General features: G+C 42.8%; 1 protein-coding gene across 12 annotated transcripts in view; it reads right to left on the reverse strand.

Annotated features, from left to right (window-relative positions):
• Window positions 1-2,658: 2,658 nt before the first annotated feature.
• RIMS2 (regulating synaptic membrane exocytosis 2) overlaps window positions 2,659-22,926 on the reverse strand; it is a 363,820-nt gene continuing 343,552 nt past the window's right edge. For 11 of the 12 annotated variants that reach the window (XM_035125850.2, XM_035125835.2, XM_035125834.2 and 8 more), the window contains 5 exons: window positions 8,933-9,074; window positions 6,874-6,986; window positions 6,653-6,754; window positions 4,791-4,930; window positions 2,659-3,647 (listed from right to left, as the gene is read on the reverse strand). In XM_035125850.2, the coding sequence (XP_034981741.1) occupies window positions 3,429-3,647; window positions 4,791-4,930; window positions 6,653-6,754; window positions 6,874-6,986; window positions 8,933-9,074 (716 nt within the window). In that variant the 3' untranslated portion in view covers window positions 2,659-3,428. Of the gene's footprint in view, window positions 3,648-4,790; window positions 4,931-6,652; window positions 6,755-6,873; window positions 6,987-8,932; window positions 9,075-18,049; window positions 18,266-22,926 lie in introns of those variants that run through there. The other variant, XM_035125858.2, reaches the window with a different exon arrangement.

A 22,926-nucleotide genomic window follows, 5' to 3' on the forward strand; every position in this document is an offset into this window, starting at 1 on the left:
CATTATTAAGCTGTACATATTAGAAATAATTTGTGAGTTTATTTAATGAGCCTTCCACATCACTGTCATTAGTTCCAAGACCAATTATCTGCAGTTATGTCTGCACTTTAAAGAAACTGCCACACGACTGCAGAATCACCATCTCATGAATAACACATGCTGATATTTCAAGACTTCAGAGCAGTGCTTCCCAAACTTGGGTCGCCAGCTGATGTTGGACTACAACTCCCATCATACCGGTACCTAGCTAGCAGGACCAGTGGTCAGAGATGATGGGAATTGTAGTCCAAAAACAGCGCAAGACTCAAGCTTGGGAAACACTGCTTTAGAGCAACCTTTGAAAAGGTAGATACCAAAGAACGGACTTCACAAGCTCCACAAAAATGAGAATGGTGTTAAGAGGACATCAGTGCTCCCACCCTCTTCAATGGGTCTTGCACAGGTGGGGGAGATGAGAAAAAGAATCACTTACAAATTCTGTAAAGAAAATGTTTTATTTAAAGTGTTAAATACCATCACCAGAATGAATTTGATTTACATTAGTTGGTGTTCATTAACAGGCCTAACCTGCCCTTTTCTCCCCCAATGTCAATTCCCTTTGCTTTTAAAACAGACTATGTACAAGACAGCTGTGGTCACTGGAAGAGTGCTATTTACATGACTAAATTATAAGTAGAGTTGCAGACATGTGAATATCTTAAAAAAATACAATCAACTTTTAAAATAAATACTGCATAATGACCAAGTATGTACAGACTTTCCATACGGTCATGTCCTTCTTGTCTCAAATAGAAATAATTTAATAATAGGAATATGCATAAAAGAATGCATTGACTGCATGTCACAGTATCAGGAAGAGAGTCATAAGTCTTTAAAAATGGTTTTACTCCTAAGGGATGATGCAAAGGTATGTCTTTAGCATTCATGGGTTGCCATATACAGGTGAATAAAATAATTTAATCACCAAAATTTTACCAATCTTCTTTAACTTAATACATGTAAGTTTGGCGAGGGAGCAGTCATTCCACTCTAGTAATTTCTTGTGGATGCAAGTGGATGCATGGAAATCCCATCAGCAAGTGCTTCTCCCTTCATTTCAGAAGAGAAGCAGCTCCATACCAGAGTTTTCCCCCACTGGTATACGGAGGGAATTCTAAATTGCTGCATGTGTGCAAATCACCAGACATTTTAGCATCTGTGTCCATGGTGCTTGCGCATGGTTCATGAATGTACTTGATGGACTGTGCTCATAATTTTGATTTATGTCAAACTGTACCATATAAAAGAAAAGGCCTTAGAAGGGACACCTATTTTTTACTTTTGCCATCCTGTGATGCATGTACATTTTGGGATAACACTACAGATTTTTCATACAAAATCAGAGTACTTGTGTGCATGGCCTTAATTTAAACAGTGTATATTCAAATATTATTGCAACACTTAGACATTAAACAATAGGTATGTATTAAAGGCATCTAAAGACACAGAGAAAAGGATGATGGACTTGAACATTAACAAGTTACATTCCCTTTCATCAGGAAATAATAAGAGATCTGGACTTAGAATACCCCCACCTTTCCATCCCTCCTTCCAGTGGTACTAAATTATCTGATACATAGGAGACAGATGTGTATATTTCTTCAAATACATGTGGTATCTGCATTTAGGCTCTTGGTGATGGTGTCAAAAAATTAGTAAATTGCATGTACTTTATTTAAGGCGTTTAAAAATCAGCAGGTGAAATCCTGCCATCACTTAGGGCATGTAAATACCACTAATTGAAAGACAGATGCAGGATTGCAGTTTGAATTGTGACTTCTAATGTCAGGCTGATATTCACTGATTTGCCATCACAGTTTATAAAAACTGAACAGAACAGCTTATTTGCTATTTATTGTGACCCTAAATGGGTAATAATTTGTTTGGCTCAGTGCAAATTATAAGATGCTGATATTTAGCAAGACTAACATCTTGTGTTTCTTTAAGACCATCCAGAAATGATAGTTCAAACTTTGAATGAATGATGCTGGTGCTGAAAACAAATTTATTGAAGACATTTTACAAATGGCCACATGATTCCAGTATTTTGCTGTAGAATTTAATTTGAAGGTGACAAAAAAAGAAAATAAGTTTCCATGCACTGTACAATAAACTGCAAAAAGTTCAAATTTTTTATCAAATACATGCTGAATTATTGTAATGTACTCCCCAAGCCATGTTGCAAAATTCTTTTCAACATGCTTGAAAAAAGTTCTTAAACAATATTCTTTTCCTCTCAAAGATTTCAGAAATGCAGAATCATCTGCAACCCTGAACCAAAAATGGGGCATGAGAGTAGTTAAGTCAAAAAGTAGCGGTTTCAGAGTATAATCATCATCCTGGGAGGTAGGAAGGGAATGAGAGAGCAAAAGGAGGGAGGTGTAGACAAGAAGGGGAAAAGAAGTATACAATTTGCACATATCGTTGAACTTTACAAGGCTTGTACCTTTTACATTTAAATAAATTTAATATATTACACTTATTTCTTGTCACATAAACGTAATTTTAAATATTTGCTAGAAATTATTTATTTTTCATTTATGTCTGCCAAAACACAGACCATGATTGGTTTAAAGAATGATAAACTTGGTGTGTCTTACCACCCTGTTGCATTCTCTCCCTTTTAAAACCATGCACTAGTGAAATTTATTTTTAAAAATAATATAAATTGTTGAAAATGGCTGATTTATTCTTTTTTTTTTTGCAAGTTGCAGCCCCAAGAAAATAATTTAAGTGTTCAGCATAATCTGTGTCCATGCAAAAAAGTTTCTTTAATTTCATACAGTACAGTATAGCCACAGAATTTCATATTTCAGAGTCCACACGCTGGAGTTGACTCCAGCAGTAGCTGGAGTTAGGAAGCCTGCCACCCCAAGACTTCAACCTTTCTGATAAGGCAAGGTTCCTCTGCTGCAAATAACTGCTATGACAGCTGGCGTTCCTTTAATGGCTCTTTTCTTCCCTCCTCCCGATTGTGGCATAGCTTCTTTGGGTAGCTCCATATTTCTGTGGCATAACCAGGCTTGGGTGGGGACGAGGAGAAGGGGCAGATAAAGAAAAGGGAGCAAGAAAATAGATGTGGCATTGAAAGGGATTCTTGTTGCATGAGACAGCTTGATTCTTTTAGTTTAATCCATGGCTTCAGATTGGACTAAAACTTGAGTGTCACTGAACTCCAAACCATTCAGTTCTTTCCAGCTCCACTCCTTCACCTGAGGACTTCCTTTAGAGCACAATGTGTGCAACTTCCTCTGAGAACACAGGATCGCTTTTATAGCCCTAGAAACAGGCTCCGAAGACACAACATTAAGCATGCAGTGTTACCAGGGTTTGCGACCTGTTATTTTTTTTTTGTAACGCTGGTTGCTATGACAACAGTTTCACAGCTGCTATGAACGAGCATAAGAAGGTCCTGTTGAACTTTCAAGAGACGACTGGGAAGCCCTTCTTGTAAGAGGGGCTAAAGTTGGATCTACTAGGGATGAAGGGGGGAAAAGTTTGAACCAGCCAATCACCATATTGGATAGTTCCAGTTCGTCTAAAAGTATCTGTGCCACTCCCATAAAGGATTTGTGATCCATGCGTCCATAGTCTCCCCACACGATAATCTGTAGAGTAAAAAAAGAAGACCTAGGTTTTAGGAGCAGGGTGAAATGAAGTAGATTCTTCACGTCAATTAACAAGATGATGTAGAATCAACAAATGGGAAGTTTCAGAATCTTGCCATTTCCTAAGCTGAATGATCTGACAAATGGTGTCCTTGCTCAGAGAGACCAATCAGGATCAAGAATCTCAAAACCTGAGCTGGGCTGCTAATCACTGTGCATGGATCCAAGTGCTGTTATTCTGGGACTCTTCCCTTGTTAATCTTCCGACTGAGGTCCCTCAAACTCCAGATAACCCTGACTTTTGGAATCCAGGTTGTGGCAAAAATAGCCTCAAATGCCTCATTTTTATTCTACTTCATGTACAAACAAGGATTTACACACACACCCCTTGGAGCTGAGCCTGATAGAATTTCAACCCCTCTCTTCACTGTTTAAAGCAGCTTGATATGAACATGTATTTGGAAGTAAATCCTACAAAATCCAGCATGTGTTTGGTTTATGAGTTATCTGCTACCATGCTGTGCATAGTGTTAATAACCTGTCCTGAGATCAAACTTAAATTTTGCCATAATTTCTGATTTTCTTCAAATCTGCTTTCCACCGAAGTTCACAGAATACTAAGGCACTAATACTAGAACAAGTAGGAATTGAGGAGCCGCTTGGCCACATATTAACAGCAGCACCTTCCTTTTGTTATAGAGGGGTGCGGAATGAATCCCTAATTGCCAGCATAACATTTTAAATGATAATCTATTCGTTTCTTGGATTTAGCTCTCAGTTTGTCTCAGCAGAAAGTGCACAGAATATAAAGCCATCTCACTCAAATTATACGGAATATCAAACACAAGGTGCATCTTCTTGATAGAAATAAATAAAACACGAAGAATGATAGCACCTGCTATTCATTATTCATTACCTGGCTATTTGCTCTTAAAGATTTGTTGTGTTAGTAAGATGGGATACAATTCAAAATTAGTGTTGCAGGAAAATTCTAATCTGCAGATATTTAGTTTAGAATAATAGAGACTTTAAGAGGCAGCTATGTGAGAAAGCAGCATAAGGGAGCAGTCAGACTTAGGCATTTCAGTTAATGATGCTAGAATGGAAGGGTTTTAGATATGCATGGCTAAGGGTGCAAATTACCTGTAAAACTTTCCCTTGGGGACTTTCTTCAAATGACAACAGCTGCTGGTAAAGAGGTTCCAGCGTTTTTCTTGCCACCTTTGTTTTCTTTTTGGCTATACAGACTCCATTTTCTAATAGATACACCTTTACATACGGTGCTTTGGGGAGAAAAATATAAAGATCAGTTAGTCACCAGTTTTTGCACATTACCTATGCAGTTTTAGCACCTTATGCAAAATCCTGACATTTAACTGATAAATACTTTAATTAAACACACTCTCATACATTTCATTTATGAGCATTTATTTCCAAGGCATTCTGGATAGCCAGCCTGCTTCGTTTTTCTCCCTCCCTTGGCACTATGAAGCAAATACGGTATGTTTATTTATTTGTTATATTTTGCAGTCTTTATTGAAGAGTTTTCTATACACTATATAGTAAACAGCCTCAATAATTATTCATTTAATTGAGAAAATAGTAATACAACTGTAACCATAAAACATAAAATAGTCAATTATTATTGTTTACAGCTTCATCCTGGCATGACTGGCAATTCTGATTTTCGAGAATTAATGACACTATTGCTTCATGGCAGAATAAAGGAAAGAGGGCAAGTTTGTTGTGATTTTCAGTATTAAGAAAGGCAGTTACAGTCGTACCTTGGAGGTCGAACAGAATCCATTCCAGAAGTTCGTTCGACTTCCAAAACGTTCAGAAACCAAAGCACAGCTTCTGATTGGGTGCAGGAAGTTCTTGCAGCCAACCGGAAGCCGCAGAAGCCCGTCAGACGTTTGGGTTCCAAAGAATGTTCACAAACCGGAACACTCACTGGGTTTGCGATGTTCGGGAGCCAAAACGTCTGAGTACCAAGGCATTTGGGATCCAAATGTACAATTGTAATGAAATTCTAGATGCATGGGAACATATACTGGCTGGTAGTGGTACTCCAAGGTTTCAGCTAGGAATCACTCTCAGCCCTACTTTGAGATGTGTGGGATTGAACCTGGGACCTTCTGCATGCAAAGCAGATGCTCTACCACTGATCTACAGCCCTTTCCCAATAGGGGAACGTAAGAACTTTAACAGCAGCCTAGCTGAATCAGGCCAAAGGTCTACTCCAGCATCCTGTTCTCAGACAGGACAACCAGAAGGAAAGCCTGCAGGTGGAACATCAGTGGAATAGCACTAACCCAACATTTGTCACACTCAGAATAGACTCATGCCCATTGATTTCGGTGGGTCCACTTTGTGTATGCCTAAGGGGTTATCAGTCTAAGAGTATTTTTATTTGGAGTTATTTAGACCCTGTCTACTACCTGAGATCCTGGAGGTAGTCTACAATGTATTTAAAATGCAATAAAGTAGTTATGAGTTACTGGGGGGTGAAGGGAGCAGCAGCGGAAAACATGTATTTGTTTCCTCTCAGTCCTCAAATGTTTCAGCATCATTCTGCAGCTGAAAGAGCTGCCAAAGCTGCAAGGCTAAGTTCCTCACATTGGGCAGCTGCTGTTCCATCTACCTCCAAATTGAGAGAGCAAGGGTGTTAGAAATCTTCCTCCAGTCCTCAGATGTCGCTCTGCTGCGGAATCTATGAACCTTAGCTGGTCTCATAGGAAATCACCCTGCTCCATAATAGTAAGAACTGCCATACGTTTGCCCATTGATTACGTGGGTCGATGCTACATAGTTAAAATACTTCTACATTTAATATATGAAATTGATATATCAGAGAAGTTGGAAGGTTCAATTAGTCTACTTTTAAACAATAGTTGTATAGAGGTGGCCTATGAGACAAGCCTTTGGCTATTGTGGCTAAAATAGTTTCTGAACCGGATTCATGTGCTCCCACAGTGCTTGGGGTTTAAGTGTATTTCTCTCACCTGGCAGTGTCTTTGAACCTGGTTTTACAACAAGGCCTCGGGCTCGTATTATTTCCACCTCCAACTGTCCCTTTTTGTCCACCATTCCAAGCTGGATATCACCTAAGGAGGAAAAGAAAAACCCAAGTATTGCAAATTAAGGTTACACTGAAGTATGGTAATTAATGGGAAACCATCTTTTCCCACCAATTGCAGCCGTATAAACAAAATTAATTTCTTACCCATTGCTGGAGTTGCCAGTGTTTGGCGACCAACAAGCTGTGCAGGGCCAAGTCCATCCAGAAAGTCACTGAACTGGCTGTCCGCAGCCAATCGCACACCAGGAAAAATTAAACTAATGGGAAAACAACCAATTATTTTTTTTTAATAACAAGTTTCTAAATAATAAAAACAAAGCTATGCATACTGTATTATGAACCTGCCTACAACAGGGTATCCACTTACATATATGCATCAACAAACAGTAGTAAGTTTAGGCCAGGGGTCCCCAGACTTACCGCGCAGCGGGCCGGAGGGCAGGGGAGTGCGCGCGCAGCGGACCGGAGGGCGGGGGAGTGCGCGCCCGTGCGCATGCGCACACGGTCGGGGAAAAAATCGCCGAAAATCGCTTGTGCGCATGCGTATGGGCCTCCCCCGACCCGGAAGTGCATCGGAAATGACCTCTTCTGGGTCGGGAGAGGCCCATACGCATGCGCACAAAGGATTTTCGGCGATTTTTTGCCGATTTTTAAGATTGTCGCCGCGCCGTGCGCTGTAAGAGCGGGCGGCGGCAGCGGGCGGCGGGGGTCGTCGCGGGCCGGATTGGGAGGCCAATTGGGCCGCATCCGGCCCGGGGGCCGTAGTTTGGGGACCCTGGTTTAGGCACTGGTGACACCAAGATTGGATTACTGCGATGCACTTTATGTGGAGTTTCCCTTGTCTGCAGTTATTGCAGAATGCTGTGGCTCAGTTACTGACAGGAGTGAGGCCCTGTCGGCATTTAACACCTCTACTCAGAGATCTGTACTGGTTGCCTATTTGCTATTGGGCCATGATCAAAGTGTCACTATTAGTATATAAAGCCCTTAAGCTTCGGACTAGTTTACTCACAGGATCACCTTGCCCCATTTATGCCCACTTGTCTGCTTCAAGCTGTGGAACTGGCACTGTTACGGGTGTGACACAATACCCATCCCATAATTTTAAGAAACTGATATTTTAGCGAGAGCACCCCCACTTTGGAACTCCCTGCCTACTAACGTCAGGCATTTGCCTTCACTGTATTTTCAGCACCTATGAAAATGTTGTATTTGGGCCAGCCCTATACAGACTTGTGGAAGTTAACAGGTTTTATATCTTTTTAGCTGCTGTTGATTTTAATCATCTTTTGAATATTTTAAATACCCATTTTTTTACTTTTTTAAATCAATAAGTTTAATGTTTTATTCATTTAAATCTTTGTAAACCACTTAGAGGTATACAGATTTTCAACCAGGGGCAACCCGGATTCCAGGCTGTAACTACCAATAATAATTAATTTTCTAATCCAAATGCAATTTTGTTTATGGCAGAAAAATTACCTTTTATACCTCTTAGGCATCCATTCTTTGACTGCATTATTTGACTAGCCTGTCTGACGTAAAACCAAATGTTTCTAGCTTTGTTTCTGAAAAGTAGACATGATTCTGGAAGTTCAAGTGTATGGCTTAATCAAGTGCTACACAAATTTTGTTACATAACTAAACCAACCGTTATGGGCATATGTATAATATGAACTATTGCATCTGTGATGTCCAAACTCAGCAAATATCACCACTTATTCCTAAAACATGAAAAACCCTCAAGGTACTCCCACAAAATCTGTATAACTTACATCCTTGACCACTGCTCTTGCTGGTCAGGGCCAACAGAGTTCAACAACACCTGGAGCCCCAGAGCCCCCTTCCCTTGATACAAACACACCACAGGCATATATTAACTATGTCCTTCCTTTATGTGCATTCTCCTATAAGAGAGGAGGGCACACTACAAGCAACGGCCATTTTACACTTGTTCAATGTACATGTGATCATGCACATTGCTGCAACCTGGAAATGACCAGAAAAAGGTGTGGGTGTGGAGGGGGGTGTAACGGGGAGGGCTTACACATGCTCCGCTGACATGTGTGGGGGCCAGGAATGCAACCCCTGCACAAATTGGGGATTGCCCAGCATGACAAACAATCTGCAGTAGAAAAAGGAATCAGTGACGCTTGGTTTCTTTCCAAAGATCAGAACTTTATAACGAACGTCTCAGACTTACTTCCCCTCTGAGCTGTAACTGTTCATGCTGCCGTCTGTGGATTCCCGGCTGGCTTGACGTGTCATCCAGTTTCTCATCTCCACAGCCAACCCAGTTTCTGTGCTTCTCTGGACTGTGCTCTTTAACTTTTTGCCACCTGCTTCTAAAGAAATATAATGAAATGCTTAGTAGTATCGCATCTCTACAATAAACAGAATACCTGGAAGAGAATGACATAATCCCTATTGTGCCAGCGTCTTTTTTTTTTTGGAAATCATATTTTTAAAAACTATAGTTGTACCCTTGTGCAACTGAATTACATCACAAATGCTTAAAATATAGTGGTTCTATAACTTAAATGCTTTTGATGGGAACAATGAGAGGGAACATGAAAGGCTGATCTTGGAACATATCAAACTCCTACAGTTAACCAAATGTATACTGTATGCATGAAAATAACTTTGCTTAGCGACCATTTCCCTCCAAAATTTGCACTGAAGCAGCATTGTCAAAACCAAAATTTATCATGGCAGCCATTATAATAACCATTGTATTTTACTTCTATTTAGCCAATGCACAGCTCAATTTTGTACATGTCTACTAAGAAGACAGAGCCATTGAGCTCAAATCTTAACTAACCATTTGAAGCTAACACTCCCAAAAAATTGAAGTAGGATGTGTATACAAACATGTCAGTTGTCACTTGAATTCATTTGTATTTGTATGCTTTCTCCTCCATGTTGTCAGGAGTATGGGCAGGAGTCATGCTCTGGGGCCTGTAGTGCTTTGCAGGACTCGGGCCTGCCTCAGCTTGTGCTGGAGAAGCAAGGAGTGGCCACTCAAGTCAGGCCTCAGCTTGTGCTGGAAAAGCAAGGAGTGGCCACTCGGGTGAGGCCACTTGATACCTCACTGCACCTGGTGGCAGGAGCTGGGAGGGATAAAAGCTCAGCGTTTCCCTTCAGCTCTTTGCCACAGCAACGCTATCCCTGCCTGGTTGCATCTGGCCTCTTGCTCCTTGGACCCTCGCCTTGTCGACGCCTTGATCCTCGACCCTTGGACCTTCGCCTTGCTGACTCCTTGCTCCTCGACCCTTGGGCCTTTGCCTTGCCAACACCTTGCTCCTTGACTCCCAGACCTTCGCCTCTGCCTTGCTCCTTGACCCTGTGACTGCCTGCTGCTGGACCCTCAGCCCTGCACCTGCTCCTGCTTCTACACCACCATCTTGCCTCTGGTCCTGACGTCCTCAGCCAGGGCTTCAACCGCCCGCCGACCGGACTGTGACACATGTATTCTAAAATCAGCATGACCAAAGCTCAAAAGACTTTACAGTCAATTTGTTTCATTATTATTGTTTTAATATGGTGAAGAATATGGTGAAGATGTGTGCAAAATGGCCGCCGCCTGTACTCAACAATGTTGCAAAAGAGATTAGTTGGCTTGGCAACTATATGAATTGAACATGCCCAAGCACAAGCACTGGACATGACACAATTGGTGACAAAATCTGCAAATGAAAAGGCAGGCAACGTGAGATTTTGATGTGCCTGATATCAAAACTTTTGTGTGCTAAATGATTTTCTTTGTATTTGAGAAAGATTGTCAGAGACACTTGTATTTCTTATTATTGCAATTAAATTAGTGGTTTCAAGTTTTGTGCTTTTCATTTTTTTTCTACAAGACTTCTTTTTTTTAATCAAAATTAGCAATTGGGGGGCAGGGAAGGATGCAAGTTAGCTAGCCTTGCCCTGGATGCAAAAGAGTCTGGGACTGGCACTGGGGGCAGGGAACTCATGGCCTCCAGATGTTGATGGACTGCAAGTCGCATCATCTCTGATTGGCCATGCTGGCTGAGGGTGATGGTTCCTTGCCCCTGCCTAGAGCATATGTGCTCTGGAGGTTGGGTTCTTCACATGATGTCTCAGAACACTGCTGTGTGTATGTCTGCACAAAGGCCACAGAGAAGTAAAGCTCAGCTGACCTGTAATCAAAGCATAAAACTGGGCAGAAAAAAACCCTGCTAGCCTCATGCAGGTCAGCTGTGAGAGTCAACTCTTAATGCAATATTTGCAGCAGGAACAGATCAAGGCTGCACATCTGTACACACATACTTCAGAGTAAGCCCCACTAAGCAAAATTGGGCTTACTTCTAAGTAGGCATGTATGTGATTCAACTGCATGCTATTCTTCCAGGGGATCAATGGGCAACTCTAGACAACCTTGTTCCAATTTGGAACTAAAGCTACATAAATAAGGAGGTTTCAGATGGAATAGTATTCACCACAAACAACTGCTTTAGATTTGATATGCAAAATTATTTAAGGTCATCTGCACATGATTTAATCATTATTATAATACAAGCTGTCATGCTTTAGATTAAACATGCAAGTACATGTAATTTATATTGATTCCAAGGGAAGGTTAGGGATGCAGGTGTTGTCAAGCATTATCACCCCCCCCCCAAAAAAACCCTACCCAGGAGTTAATTAACAACGGCTGGTAAATATTAAGCAACTCTAAATAAATAACTACTGCTGTATCATTATTCTGTTTTATGCTGCTTGTGCATTAATTTCAGTAGCAATTCTGTAGTCCCATGGGCAAAAAACATTTCCATAAATTGTGAATGCTGAATATCACAGGGCTCCATTATTTTTTTAAAAAAAAATGGGTTCTGAAAGTTATGTAGCTTTTCTTGTTTTTGTTTTAAAGGACACAATGTATTAGCTACAAATATTGATTGTGGGTAGCGACTGTGCAATCAAGTGTCATGGGTGACCAGGTGGGCATCTACTACTAGTACCTGGAGATACGAATTCCTATATGGATTGAGACATAGATAGAAAAGGGGTAGCATTTCAATAGCTGTATGTGCTTGTGAATGGCCATCTGCATGCAAATATGTCTGACTGAACTGCATCTTCGTATCTGGATTGGTGCAGCTACCCTTTCAACCTTACTATAAGGGTGGACAACTTACAGAAATTTATTAAAACAAGAGGAGAATATAAATTAAAAGAATTTAAGGAATTATCAGGGAAATAAACAACATGGATACAATATCATCATTTGAATGAAGTATTTAAGAAAGATAGGATACGAGGGTTTGGAGGGAAAACATCACAACTGGAGAGAGACCTGTTGGAATGTGATGTGAAAGTGCTGTCTAAAATGTATAAAATATTATTGGAATGGGAGACAAAGGATGAGCAAGTAAAATCCTCAGTGATACATTGGGCAATAGATATTGGTCATAATATAGACATGGAAGCATGGGAACGATTGTGGAATATGGATATAAAATTTACAGCATGTTATGGTCTAAGTTATATGAAATGATATATCAATGGTATCTAACACCAAGTAAACTGGCAAAAATGTCTAAATCTAAATCAAATAAGTGTTGGAAATGTAAAGAGAAAGAAGGTTCTTTTTTATCATATGTGGTGGTCTTGTAGTAAGGTTAAAGCTTACTGGGAAATGATATATAATGTATTGAAAGGATGCTTAAAATAACATTTGTAAAAAAAAAACAACCCAGAAGCTTTTCTTTTGGGAATTATAGGGACAGAACTACCCAAACTGTACAGAAACTTATTCATGTATGCTACTACAGAGGCAAGAATGTTACTCGCCCCAAAATGGAAAGAAGCAGAAGTCCCAGAAAAGGATACAAAAACTTATAGAATACGCAGAAATGCAGAAATCAAGAGAAACTTTTTAATAAAAGAATGGAAATGGTTTATTGAATATTTGCAGATAAATTAAAAACAGATAATAAATAATAAATAATAATAATAATAATAATAATAATAATAATAATAATAATAATAATAATAAATTATTTATACCCCACCCATCTGGCCGGGTTCACCCAGCCACTCTGGGCGGCTTCCAACAAAATATTAAAATACAGAAATCCATCAAACATTAAAAGCTTCCCTAAACAGGGCTGCCTTGAAATGCCTTCTAAAGGTCTGGTAATTGTTGTTCTCTTTGACCTCTGGTGGGAAGGCATTCCACAGGGTGGGTGCCACTACCGAGAAGGCCCTCTGCCTGGTTCCCTGTAACTTGGCTTCTCGTAGCGAGGGAACCGCCAGAAGGCCCTCGGCGCTGGACCTCAGTGTCCGGGCAGAACGATGAGGGTGGAGACGCTCCTTCAGGTATACTGGACCGAGGCCGTTTAAGGCTTTAAAGGTCAGCACCAACACTTTGAATTGTGCTCGGAAACGTACTGGGAGCCAATGTAGGTCTTTCAGGACCAGTGTTATGTGGTCTCGGCGGCCGCTCCCAGTCACCAGTCTAGCTGCCACATTCTGGGTTAGTTGTAGTTTCCGGGTCACCTTCAAAGGTAGCCCCCATAGAGCGCATTGCAGTAGTCCAAGCGGGAGATAACCAGAGCATGCACCACTCTGGCGAGACAGTCCGTGGGCAGGTAGGGTCTCAGATTGCGTACCAGATGAAGCTGATAAACAGCTGCCCTGGACACAGAATTGACCTGCGCCTCCATAGACAGCTGTGAGTCCCAAATGACTCCCAGGCTGCGCACCTGGTCCTTCAGGGGCACAGTTACCCCATTCAGGACCAGGGAGTCCCCCACACCTGCCCGCCTCCTGTCCCCCACAAACAGTACTTCTGTCTTGTCAGGATTCAATCTCAATCTGTTGGCCGCCATCCATCCTCCAACTGCCTCCAGACACTCACATAGGACCTTCACTGCCTTCACTGGTTCTGATTTGAGAGGTAGAGCTAGGTATCATCCGCATACTGATGAACACCCAGCCCAAACCCCCTGATGATCTCTCCCAGTGGCTGCATGTAGATGTTAAAAAGCATGGGGGAGAGGACAGAACCCTGAGACACCCCACAAGTGAGAGCCCAGGGGTCTGAACACTCATCCCCCACCACCATAAGAACATTGGCAGGATTACTGTAATAACCTGCAGTTTCATAGGAGTATATATTTAAAGTAGATGAATAAATGAGCAAATTAAGTTAATTTGGATATGCAGAAGATATTAAAAATAAATTTAAGGAACAGCAGAATGAGGGGGAAGGAAGTCAAGTTTTGAAATGTTAAAGTGATTGTGAAATTAGTGAAATGTATAAACCTGAAATGTGTGTGTGTGAGAGATATATATATAAATATAATATAATATAATATAATATTATATTGATTGGTGCAGCTAGGCACAGCCTATACATATGGAAGCTATACACAGTCCCATCCCATGCAGGTTTACAATCTGTTTATATGTTCAAACCCCTTACTGTGTAGGCAAACATTGACAAATGTGTGAGACATTTTAAAAACAATGTACTAAATATACTAAAATAGTTTGGTAGCCTTTGTTAAAATGTAATATGATAAATTTTGACCTCAGAGGAGATGGCTGTATGGAACACAGATTGTACACAGCTGACCCCATTTTAAGGCCTATTTTTACAGATGGCTCTTGAGAAATGCCAGGATGTTCTCACCTGCTGTCCAAACTTAGCTTCTATTTCTCACACATAAAGTATGTGCTAAAGGACTTCAAATTTTAAATCCTTGTTTAAAAACCATCATGTCTCTACTGTATTATTTTGGCTGAAAATAAAGTATCCATATAGGATGTGTGTGTGTGTTTTTGTTTTTTTAATGCAGATAAAGATATTCTTGGCACTTCAGTCAATCAGCATTTGAAGTCCATTTCAGTAAATGAGAGAAAGGGGTAAAAACATCCAGATATAGTAACGTGCATGACAGTACTGAACTAAAAACAGGCAGATTATGGAGCAGCAAGCACTAAAACTCACTTAGATACTTGCAATTTGAATCAGCAGTTTGAAAAGTAATGCAAAGTTGCCCTGAAAGGTGCTGAAAAAGCACCTTGTGACTGGGGGGTGGGGGTGGGGTTTGAGCAGTTGCAAGAGGAAACATCTCTTGGGAAATGGGCAAATCAATTAGAGGGATAATCCTTTTTAGTTTTTGCTCTGATGCAAAAAACGGTAAAGAAAAGATAAAAGAAGAAAAATCAAGAAAAAAATAATTTCAAAAGCAATTATCACAGTTGAAGTAGTCGTTCTGTCTATGGCATATGTAACTCAGGATAGAACTACATATTGTGAAAAATAAAATGGTTCTGTACCACTACAGAATTCAGGTTTTGCGTCTCCATTGTCTTCCAATATTTGCCATGTTGGTGGAGAGAAAAATTCTCATTTAGACACACACATGCACCATGTTTGAATGTGAAGCACTTGCGGGACTTCATTTTTAATATGGGAGAAGCATTTAAAATGTGATCAAATTTGCATTCATGTGAAGATCAGTATGTGCACACAACACAGGCCATATTGTTGCTGGAAGAGGTGGTTCTACATATTCAAGCTTATGCAAGAATACCTGCATCATCTTATGGCAGAAATACCATTTATTAATATTCTGACCCATGTATTTTGGTAAGGCTGCAAGAGCAGCTTTAGATTTTGAAGACATCATTTGCCTTATAACCATATTTGGACTACTGTGTCCTTCACCCCTGTCCAAACCAAACAGCAGAACAGAACCAGTGTCCTTGATTGTACAATAGAGCAGTGAAGAACAGAGGATGAGACTGGTTCTACAACTGCAGGACAAAATATGGCTCATGGATACATTAGAAGAAATGGCCTTGACCTTTCGTGAGAAATTTCTGCATGATGCTAAGCAAGCCAATCAATTCAAGGTCACACAGTCAAATCCATAAAACACCAACTGCCAATGAAAGAAAATGTTATTGTTTTAGCCACTGGTGATAACAAAAATAAGTTCAAAACCCACAAAAGGAATGTCAGACCAGCATCCACAGATTTTACCAGTCCAGATGACCACCCAAGACAAATGTATCCACAAACTATCAGTGGAAAACTCTGCTTATGATCAAATACTGGGCCACCAAAAGCAAGCACAGCTGCCCTCCCACACTTTCTTACCTAAGAGTAAGGATCCAATGGGATTTACGTCTGGATTAACATGCATAGGATTGCGCTGTAAAAGGTTTAATTTTGCAAATGAGGCCAGTGCAATAACTCTGGAAGGAGCCAGCCTCTACTTGATTCATTATCAGATAGTAGATTAAACTGTGGGGGGCAAACATTCAATGCCAGCATACACATAGACCAGAAACAAGACTTGCTGAAACTCCTCCTTCCATACAACTTTTAAAAGGTTCAGGAGCTCCACCCCCATTTTCACTGTACAAACCCTGGACACAAAGGTTTAGGTCAGAGATGGCAACATGTAGGCTGGTGCTAGAGCTGGAACTGGATCTAATGAGTGTTGTAGTCCAAAACATTTAGAGCAGGGGTCAGCAAACTTTTTCAGCAGGGGGCCGGTCCACTGTCCCTCAGACCTTGTGGGGGGCCGGACTATATTCTTAAAAAAAAGATGAACGAATTACTACTGTAAGCCCCACAAATAACCCAGAGATGCATTTTAAATAAAAGGACACATTCTACTCATGTAAAAACATGCTGATTCCCGGACCGTCCACGGGCCAGATTTAGAAGGCGATTGGGCCGCATCCGGCCCCCGGGCCTTAGTTTGGGGACCCCTGATTTAGAGGGCACTAGGTGATGAAGGCTGCTATAGAACTTCAAGAAGTGCAAGTACATTTATACAATATTTTATTTCAGTTTATCTGTATGTTCAGTGCAGAGCAGATATTCACAGTGCACTCAATGACAAGTATCATGGGACATCTTTTCCCATGAGAAGGTGGGATCTGAATGAATCTCCATGTCTACTTGAACTGATAGCCACTATTTAGTAATACTGTCAGCCACATGAAAATTTCCAGGTGATTAAACCCAAAGCAAGCGATTAATCACTGGTCTTAAGCACACCTATTTCTAAAGATAGTTATGGTATTCTATGCTATTTGGTGGAAGCCAAAGATTAATGTGGCTAAAGTTTAATAAATGAAAACCCTGCAATTCATTAGTAAGGCTCTGTTTACAAGGTTTACGAAGTTTGTTACCCTGGATCAGGAGTGCTGAAATAATTTCCACCTCTGATTTGTGAGCATGTCTGAAGGGTGAATCAGGGACTGAAGTGAGATGAACAAATTCACAACATGCAGGGCTCCTGGATGGGTTCTTTTTCATACCCAGATAAGCAAACAGGCAACCACTGCAAAATTATCTCCAGAGTTGTGAGATAAATATACAGAGCCTGGTGAATGAAGCTGGTTATGCTGGCTATGTAGCTGGTGTAGTGGCTATGGCTGCAATCCTACCCAGGAATAAGTTCCATAGAACTTAATGGTATTAACTTCTGAGATGTGGATAGGATTGCACTGTGAAGAACCTGAGATGGGAAGTTAACTAGTTCAACTCTCATCTTAACCAAGAACTCAACAGGAAGCAAGCATTCTCCCCACTTAGAATTCCTAGCAACTGGCATGCAGTGGCATTCTGCCTTTTGACATTGGGGGTAGGAACCATGGAATTGCTTCTTTCTGTAAAAACAAGACTTCAATTTCAGTGTATGAACCAGGAGAAAATATTCAACTACAGTATTGTAAGTGCAAATAAAATTGTCCCATGCAGACACTGTATTAATGACTACCAAATCACATCATTTCAGAGTCACACTTTCAGCTACAAGCAAAGGGCTTCTTTTAAAACCAGTTCTACCAATGGATTTCCAAAACACACGTTAAATATCTTGCAATGAAATTAATGGAACTTTAAAGTGGCTAACTTTGGTTAGGATTGTTGTGCTATGTGTCCAATACCCCAAGTCCTTCGAAAATAAAACTTTGGAGCATTTAGTTGGAAAAACGGCAAAAGGAATCTCTTTCGCATACATGAATTAATTTGACACCCTGAATTATTATGGCACCTTTGCCAAGTTAAATGCGCAGCAGCACAAACTCATTTAAGAGTCTCCGTTTTAATGGCTAGGACGCAATCTTACTGCCGCACTTAGGACAAGGGCAATTTGAGCATCCACTCAGGTACCGTCCAACTCAGACTTTGCATGGCTTGTTCGCGAGCCACTTTCTCAGTTTCTGGGCGCTGTTGCAGAGACCGTCCCGCGCCAAGTAGCCCACCGGTTGCTGCAGTGGGCGCCCCCCTCCCCGCCGCCGCCTGCTTTTCGCGCGCTTGCCTCACCTCCGCCGCCTTTCTTCGCCTCCTCTTCCTCCTCCTCCAGGGAGTTCATGCAGGGGAAGTAAACTGCGAGCGCCTCGAAGGAGGCGGAGAGGCTGCTCCGGCTCGGCGAGCGCAGCATGCTGCGCCCCGGCCCGCCTGCGCTCTGCCTCCCCATCCCGTCGGCCTTGCTGCTCTTGGCGCGGGACGGGCGGCGAGGCGTCTCGGCGGCCGCCGCTGCAGGTGCTCCTCGGGGGCTCTGTGGGACGGCACGCGAGCCAAGGCCGCTCGGGCTCCGCGAGGGCAAGGGGATCAGCGACCGCCTTTCCCGCCTTCCCTCGGCGCCCGGCGGCAGCCGAGGGGACTCCGGTTTGTGGAGAGCGGGCGGGGGCGGAGGGCGCAGCCTCCGTGGGCGGCGAGGCCAATCAGCAGCCAGCCCGCCGCCCTCTCCCTCGAATGGCTACCCCCGCAGCCGCCGCTCAGGACTGCCATCCCACCAGGCCTGGCAGGACTGCAAACATTAAGGGGGGAGGGGGGAGTGCCAAAAGCAGCGACATGTGCAATTCGCATGCTTCGTCCCCAGATGGCTGTAATAAATATTGACTCCCCCCGGGGATCGCAGCGAGTCTGAACAAGGGAGAACAATCAGAGGCGGACAAAAACGAAACATACAGCACAAGAAGAGAGGCAAAAAAATAGCTGACCACCTCTAGACTGATTGGTGAAGCCAAGGTCAGGACCATAGCTGCCAAGTTATCCCTTATTTTAAGGGATTTTCCCTTATGCTGAATAGGCTTCCTCGCGAGAAAAGGGAAAACTTTGCAGCTATGGTCAGGACAATCACCTATTTCCTGCACACAAAGCGATACCCTAATTAAAAGTGAGGGCAGAAAGTTTGCCAAAGCAGTTCAGCAGGCTGAAAGCACTCAAGATTGATCCAGCCACACTGCAAAAACTGTAAGAATAGTAAACGGGGAAAAAACCATCAGAACCCATCTGAATAATACAGTACTAGAATTGAAGGCGCATTATGGGTTGGTGATTGTGTCATGTGGCTTGTAAGTGAGAGACATCACAATACTGGGGAAGAGTGTCTAGCATAAACGGAGCCAAGTCGCCGGCTTTTGCCAAGTTTGTCAGATAATGGATCACCAGTACCACAAGAGTTGACCATAAAGTTCCAGCCAACACATTTGGATGGAGAACAATAATCTTATCTAGGTAGAAGCAAAAGTAAATATCAGAATGCGTAACCCAAACACTCTTGTCTGTTGCTTATTCCCTTCAAGCTGTTTCAAGAAGCAAAATAGGAGCCCCTATGAAAGTTCACCCAAGTCCTACATTTCAAAGGGTTCCACTAGGCTGGGTCAGGAGTTGATCACCCATATGCAGGAATGTACTTTAGTGGCTCAATTACTATCTTATTCAAGATAATTTGGGTGGAAGATTTTTCTGCACTTAGCTAGTGCTTACATATACATATACTGTACTGGTAGTTTTTCCAATAATTGAACCTGCCAATGTATTGGTTTTGAACTACATGGGTACTGAGTTATTTGCTCTTCACCAAACATTCTCAGCTGCAGAGATTAGCATTAAATAACTGTCAGGCTTAGTTTTTTCTTTTTTTAAAGGACCTTTCCTAAAGAACTCTTATCTTAAAATTAACTGAGCCTGGAGTTTATGACTTTCAAGCTATTTGCGTGGTCTGGCTCCATTCCGGGAAAGAGCCTACAGTGCAAGTTATGAGACTCACTGGCAGTCAGTGGGGTGGATGACTAGGATGAGATAGGTCCAAGCAAGGGAATATGCAAGGGAAAGGCTTAGTTCCTGGAAGGCAGCCAGCCAATGGTTGTACATGATTTACTGGACCATCCTATACACGGGAAGCTGGCATAAATTAGGCTGCTTTAAATTAAACTGGAACAAGGGACACCAGATTCAGAGCTAATTCAGGAGACCCAGAGAGGAGGAAATGCCAGCTGATTGGAAATAAGCAACCAAATTGCAGAGAGCCAGCGCCCACCTGTTGACACACAGAGAAGAGTTCCCTAGCACCTTTAGTGGATGCGTATGAACTGCAAGGTCACACTGAGATAGCGCAAAGAAAGTGGTGTGCAGGGGAATCCCCCCTCCCCCATCCCTGCTAGCCCTAATATCACAAGAACTCCCAAACAAAACAAAAAATATTCCCCTAGGCAACAGCAGTGGCAAGGATAACATATGCAAAAATTTGGAAAGAAAGGGCAATCCCGACAAGATCAGTGGCTGTTCAAACTAATAGAATTTATAAAATAAGTCAATATGATGGCTACAATAAGGAATATGGACAAGAAAATAATAGTGAGTGGGAATTACTAGAAATGCATTTTTAAAAAGAGCAGAATAATGTTAAACATACAAGCAGGGATAGATTTATGAACAGTAAAAAAGGAGAAAGGATGTATACAGAAAAAGGAGGGAATACAAACTAAGGAGATGCAGCAAAATTAAATGTTTGGACATGACTAGAGATGTTGTAATAAATACTACTGTATTAGATGTTGTTCTAGATGTTTAAAAGAGATGATAAGAAAAACTATAATACCACAGAGAAAGAAACGAATGTATGTAATGGAAAAATGCAAAGAAAAAGAAAACAGCCTAGGAATGTAAACAAATGGGACAGAGAGCCCACAATGTCCCCTAGCAATACTCACTCCAGCAGCCATTCAGTACACATCACATGTACTAGGCATGCCTACCCCCCAATCACACAGCCACACTCAACAACAGCACAGAGTGGCTACACACTGAGGTCCTTCCTCATGACTCCTTTTCACAACCTAGTACACCACTCGGCACACATCACTATCAAACACGTCTGAAATCTCATTTGCTACCTTCTTCACACCAGGGACAGGGAGGTATGCACTCCCCCAAGAGGATGTCACAGGTGTTGCTGGCGTATAACATGCTACAGAATGTGGTGGTGGTGTGACAGCTGCCCTTGGACATCAAGTCAAGTGAGCAGGGGCTCCAGGGTGCGGGGAGATGTTCAGCTAGCTCCTCACCATGGCTAGGAACCCCACAGGACAGCTGCCTGCAGCTATATAGCCAGGGTGATATTTGGGCCATGAAGCATCCTCCTTCTGTACCATGGAGCCACTAGATGCCCTCTAGCCATCCCCCAGCTAGATGGCAGCTCATCCCCCCCCTCATTTATGGGTCTGTCTCCCTTCCCCTTGCCCCAGGCTCTGTGGTGTGCGGTAGTGTTGGGCTGCTGCTTGCTTCCCCAGCTGGCGGATGGTTGGAGTGCGAGGTGTTGCTGTTTTCTTTCACTGGATGTCTCCTCCTTTGCCCCTGCTGGTACTGACTGTCCCACAGCAGGGGCTTCTGGGAGTTGTAGTCAAGAGACCAAGGACCCTGCAGAGCAGCCCCAATGGTGGGAATGCAGTCTCCCCTCCTGTTGTGACGCATGAATAAATGGGAGACAGAGCGGATGGTTGCGGACATTTGGTTTTTTATTGAGCACTCTTTGAACAGGGATCCCCTTCCTTCCAAGGAGTTTCATTCACAGGGCTGTCTCTCTGCATTATGGGGCTTCATTGTGGGTGCAGCATCCATTGACTCGTGGCCTGCAAACAAAGGAGGGGGTGGTAACACGTGGGATAAACAGTCCCTTGGCACAGTGGTGAGAAGTAGGGGTGAGTGGTTTTCCTCCTTCCCCCACCATGGGCATGGGTGGGGATGCATACCTTTGTTGGAGTCATGGACCTTGCAGGTTGATTGGGGCTCCTTGTGCTGAGGCGAGGATGTGGCTCGACTGGCTGAATGGAGCAGGAGGGGTGGCTGTACAGAGGTGCTGTGTTCCTGTTGGTGAGAACCTAGGAGCAGGGTTAGCACAAAGGCCTCGTTTGTTCCCCATTTCTCAGGTGTGGTCTGTGGCAGGTGCTGAGATGTTTGTGGAGTGTTTCCTGAGTGCAAAGTGCTTTTCATCAGGTGCCCTGAGCTCCTTTCCCCAGTGCAAAAGTCCCTATATGGAGAGCTCAAGAGACAGCAGCCCACACATGGGAGGCAAGAAGTAAAGTGAGCTGAGGTTGGAGCATGCTCACTTTACATCCTCCTGCTCCTGCTATGCGAAGTTGCACTGGATCCTGAGTGCTCTTTCAGATGAGTCTGATCTCAGTATCCAAGGACTGGGCCCTCACCATTGGCCCCCATTGTGAGGTTTGATTCGCACTGTTTTTGCCAGCAGAACTTAACGCCCAGCTGCCAGGTCACATGATCCAGCTGAACAGGCTTAGAGTCCAGTATAAATCCCCCTGGCCCATTCCCCCTCCCCCTGGCAAGCTGGAGAATATCTGAGGAAGGAAACACTGCCACGACAGGGGAAAGAGAATATTGATTTGCTGCAGGCTTGCTTGAAATACAAAATGTGACCTATATGATCATTCAGGGCCATTTCTATTGTGAATCTATCTGCAAGTGAGCATGCAAGTCTGCCTTTTGTGGCTTCTTGGTCCCTGAAAAGAAGTGTGTATGTGGAGGAAACCTCCGGGTACAGGTAAAGGTAAAGGACCCTTGACAGTTAAGTCCAGTTGTGAACGACTCTGGGGTTGTGGTGCTCGCTTTACTGGCTGAGGGAGCCGACGTTTGTCTGCAGACAGTTTTTCCAGGTCATATGGCCAGCATGATTAAGCTGCTTCTGGCGAAACCAGAGCAGCACACAGAAACACCGTTTACCTTCCCACCGCAGCAGTACCTATTTATCTACTTGCACTGGCATGCTTTCAAACTGCTGGGTTGGCAGAAGCTGGGACCAAGCAACGGGAGCTCACCCCGTCGCGGGGATTCAAACTGCCAACTTTCCGATCGGCAAGCCCTAGGCTCTGTGGTTTATACCACAACGCCACCCGTGT

Source organism: Zootoca vivipara, chromosome 8, assembly GCF_963506605.1.
Source record: "Zootoca vivipara chromosome 8, rZooViv1.1, whole genome shotgun sequence".
In the NCBI taxonomy this organism is placed as follows: Eukaryota; Metazoa; Chordata; class Lepidosauria; order Squamata; family Lacertidae; genus Zootoca; species Zootoca vivipara.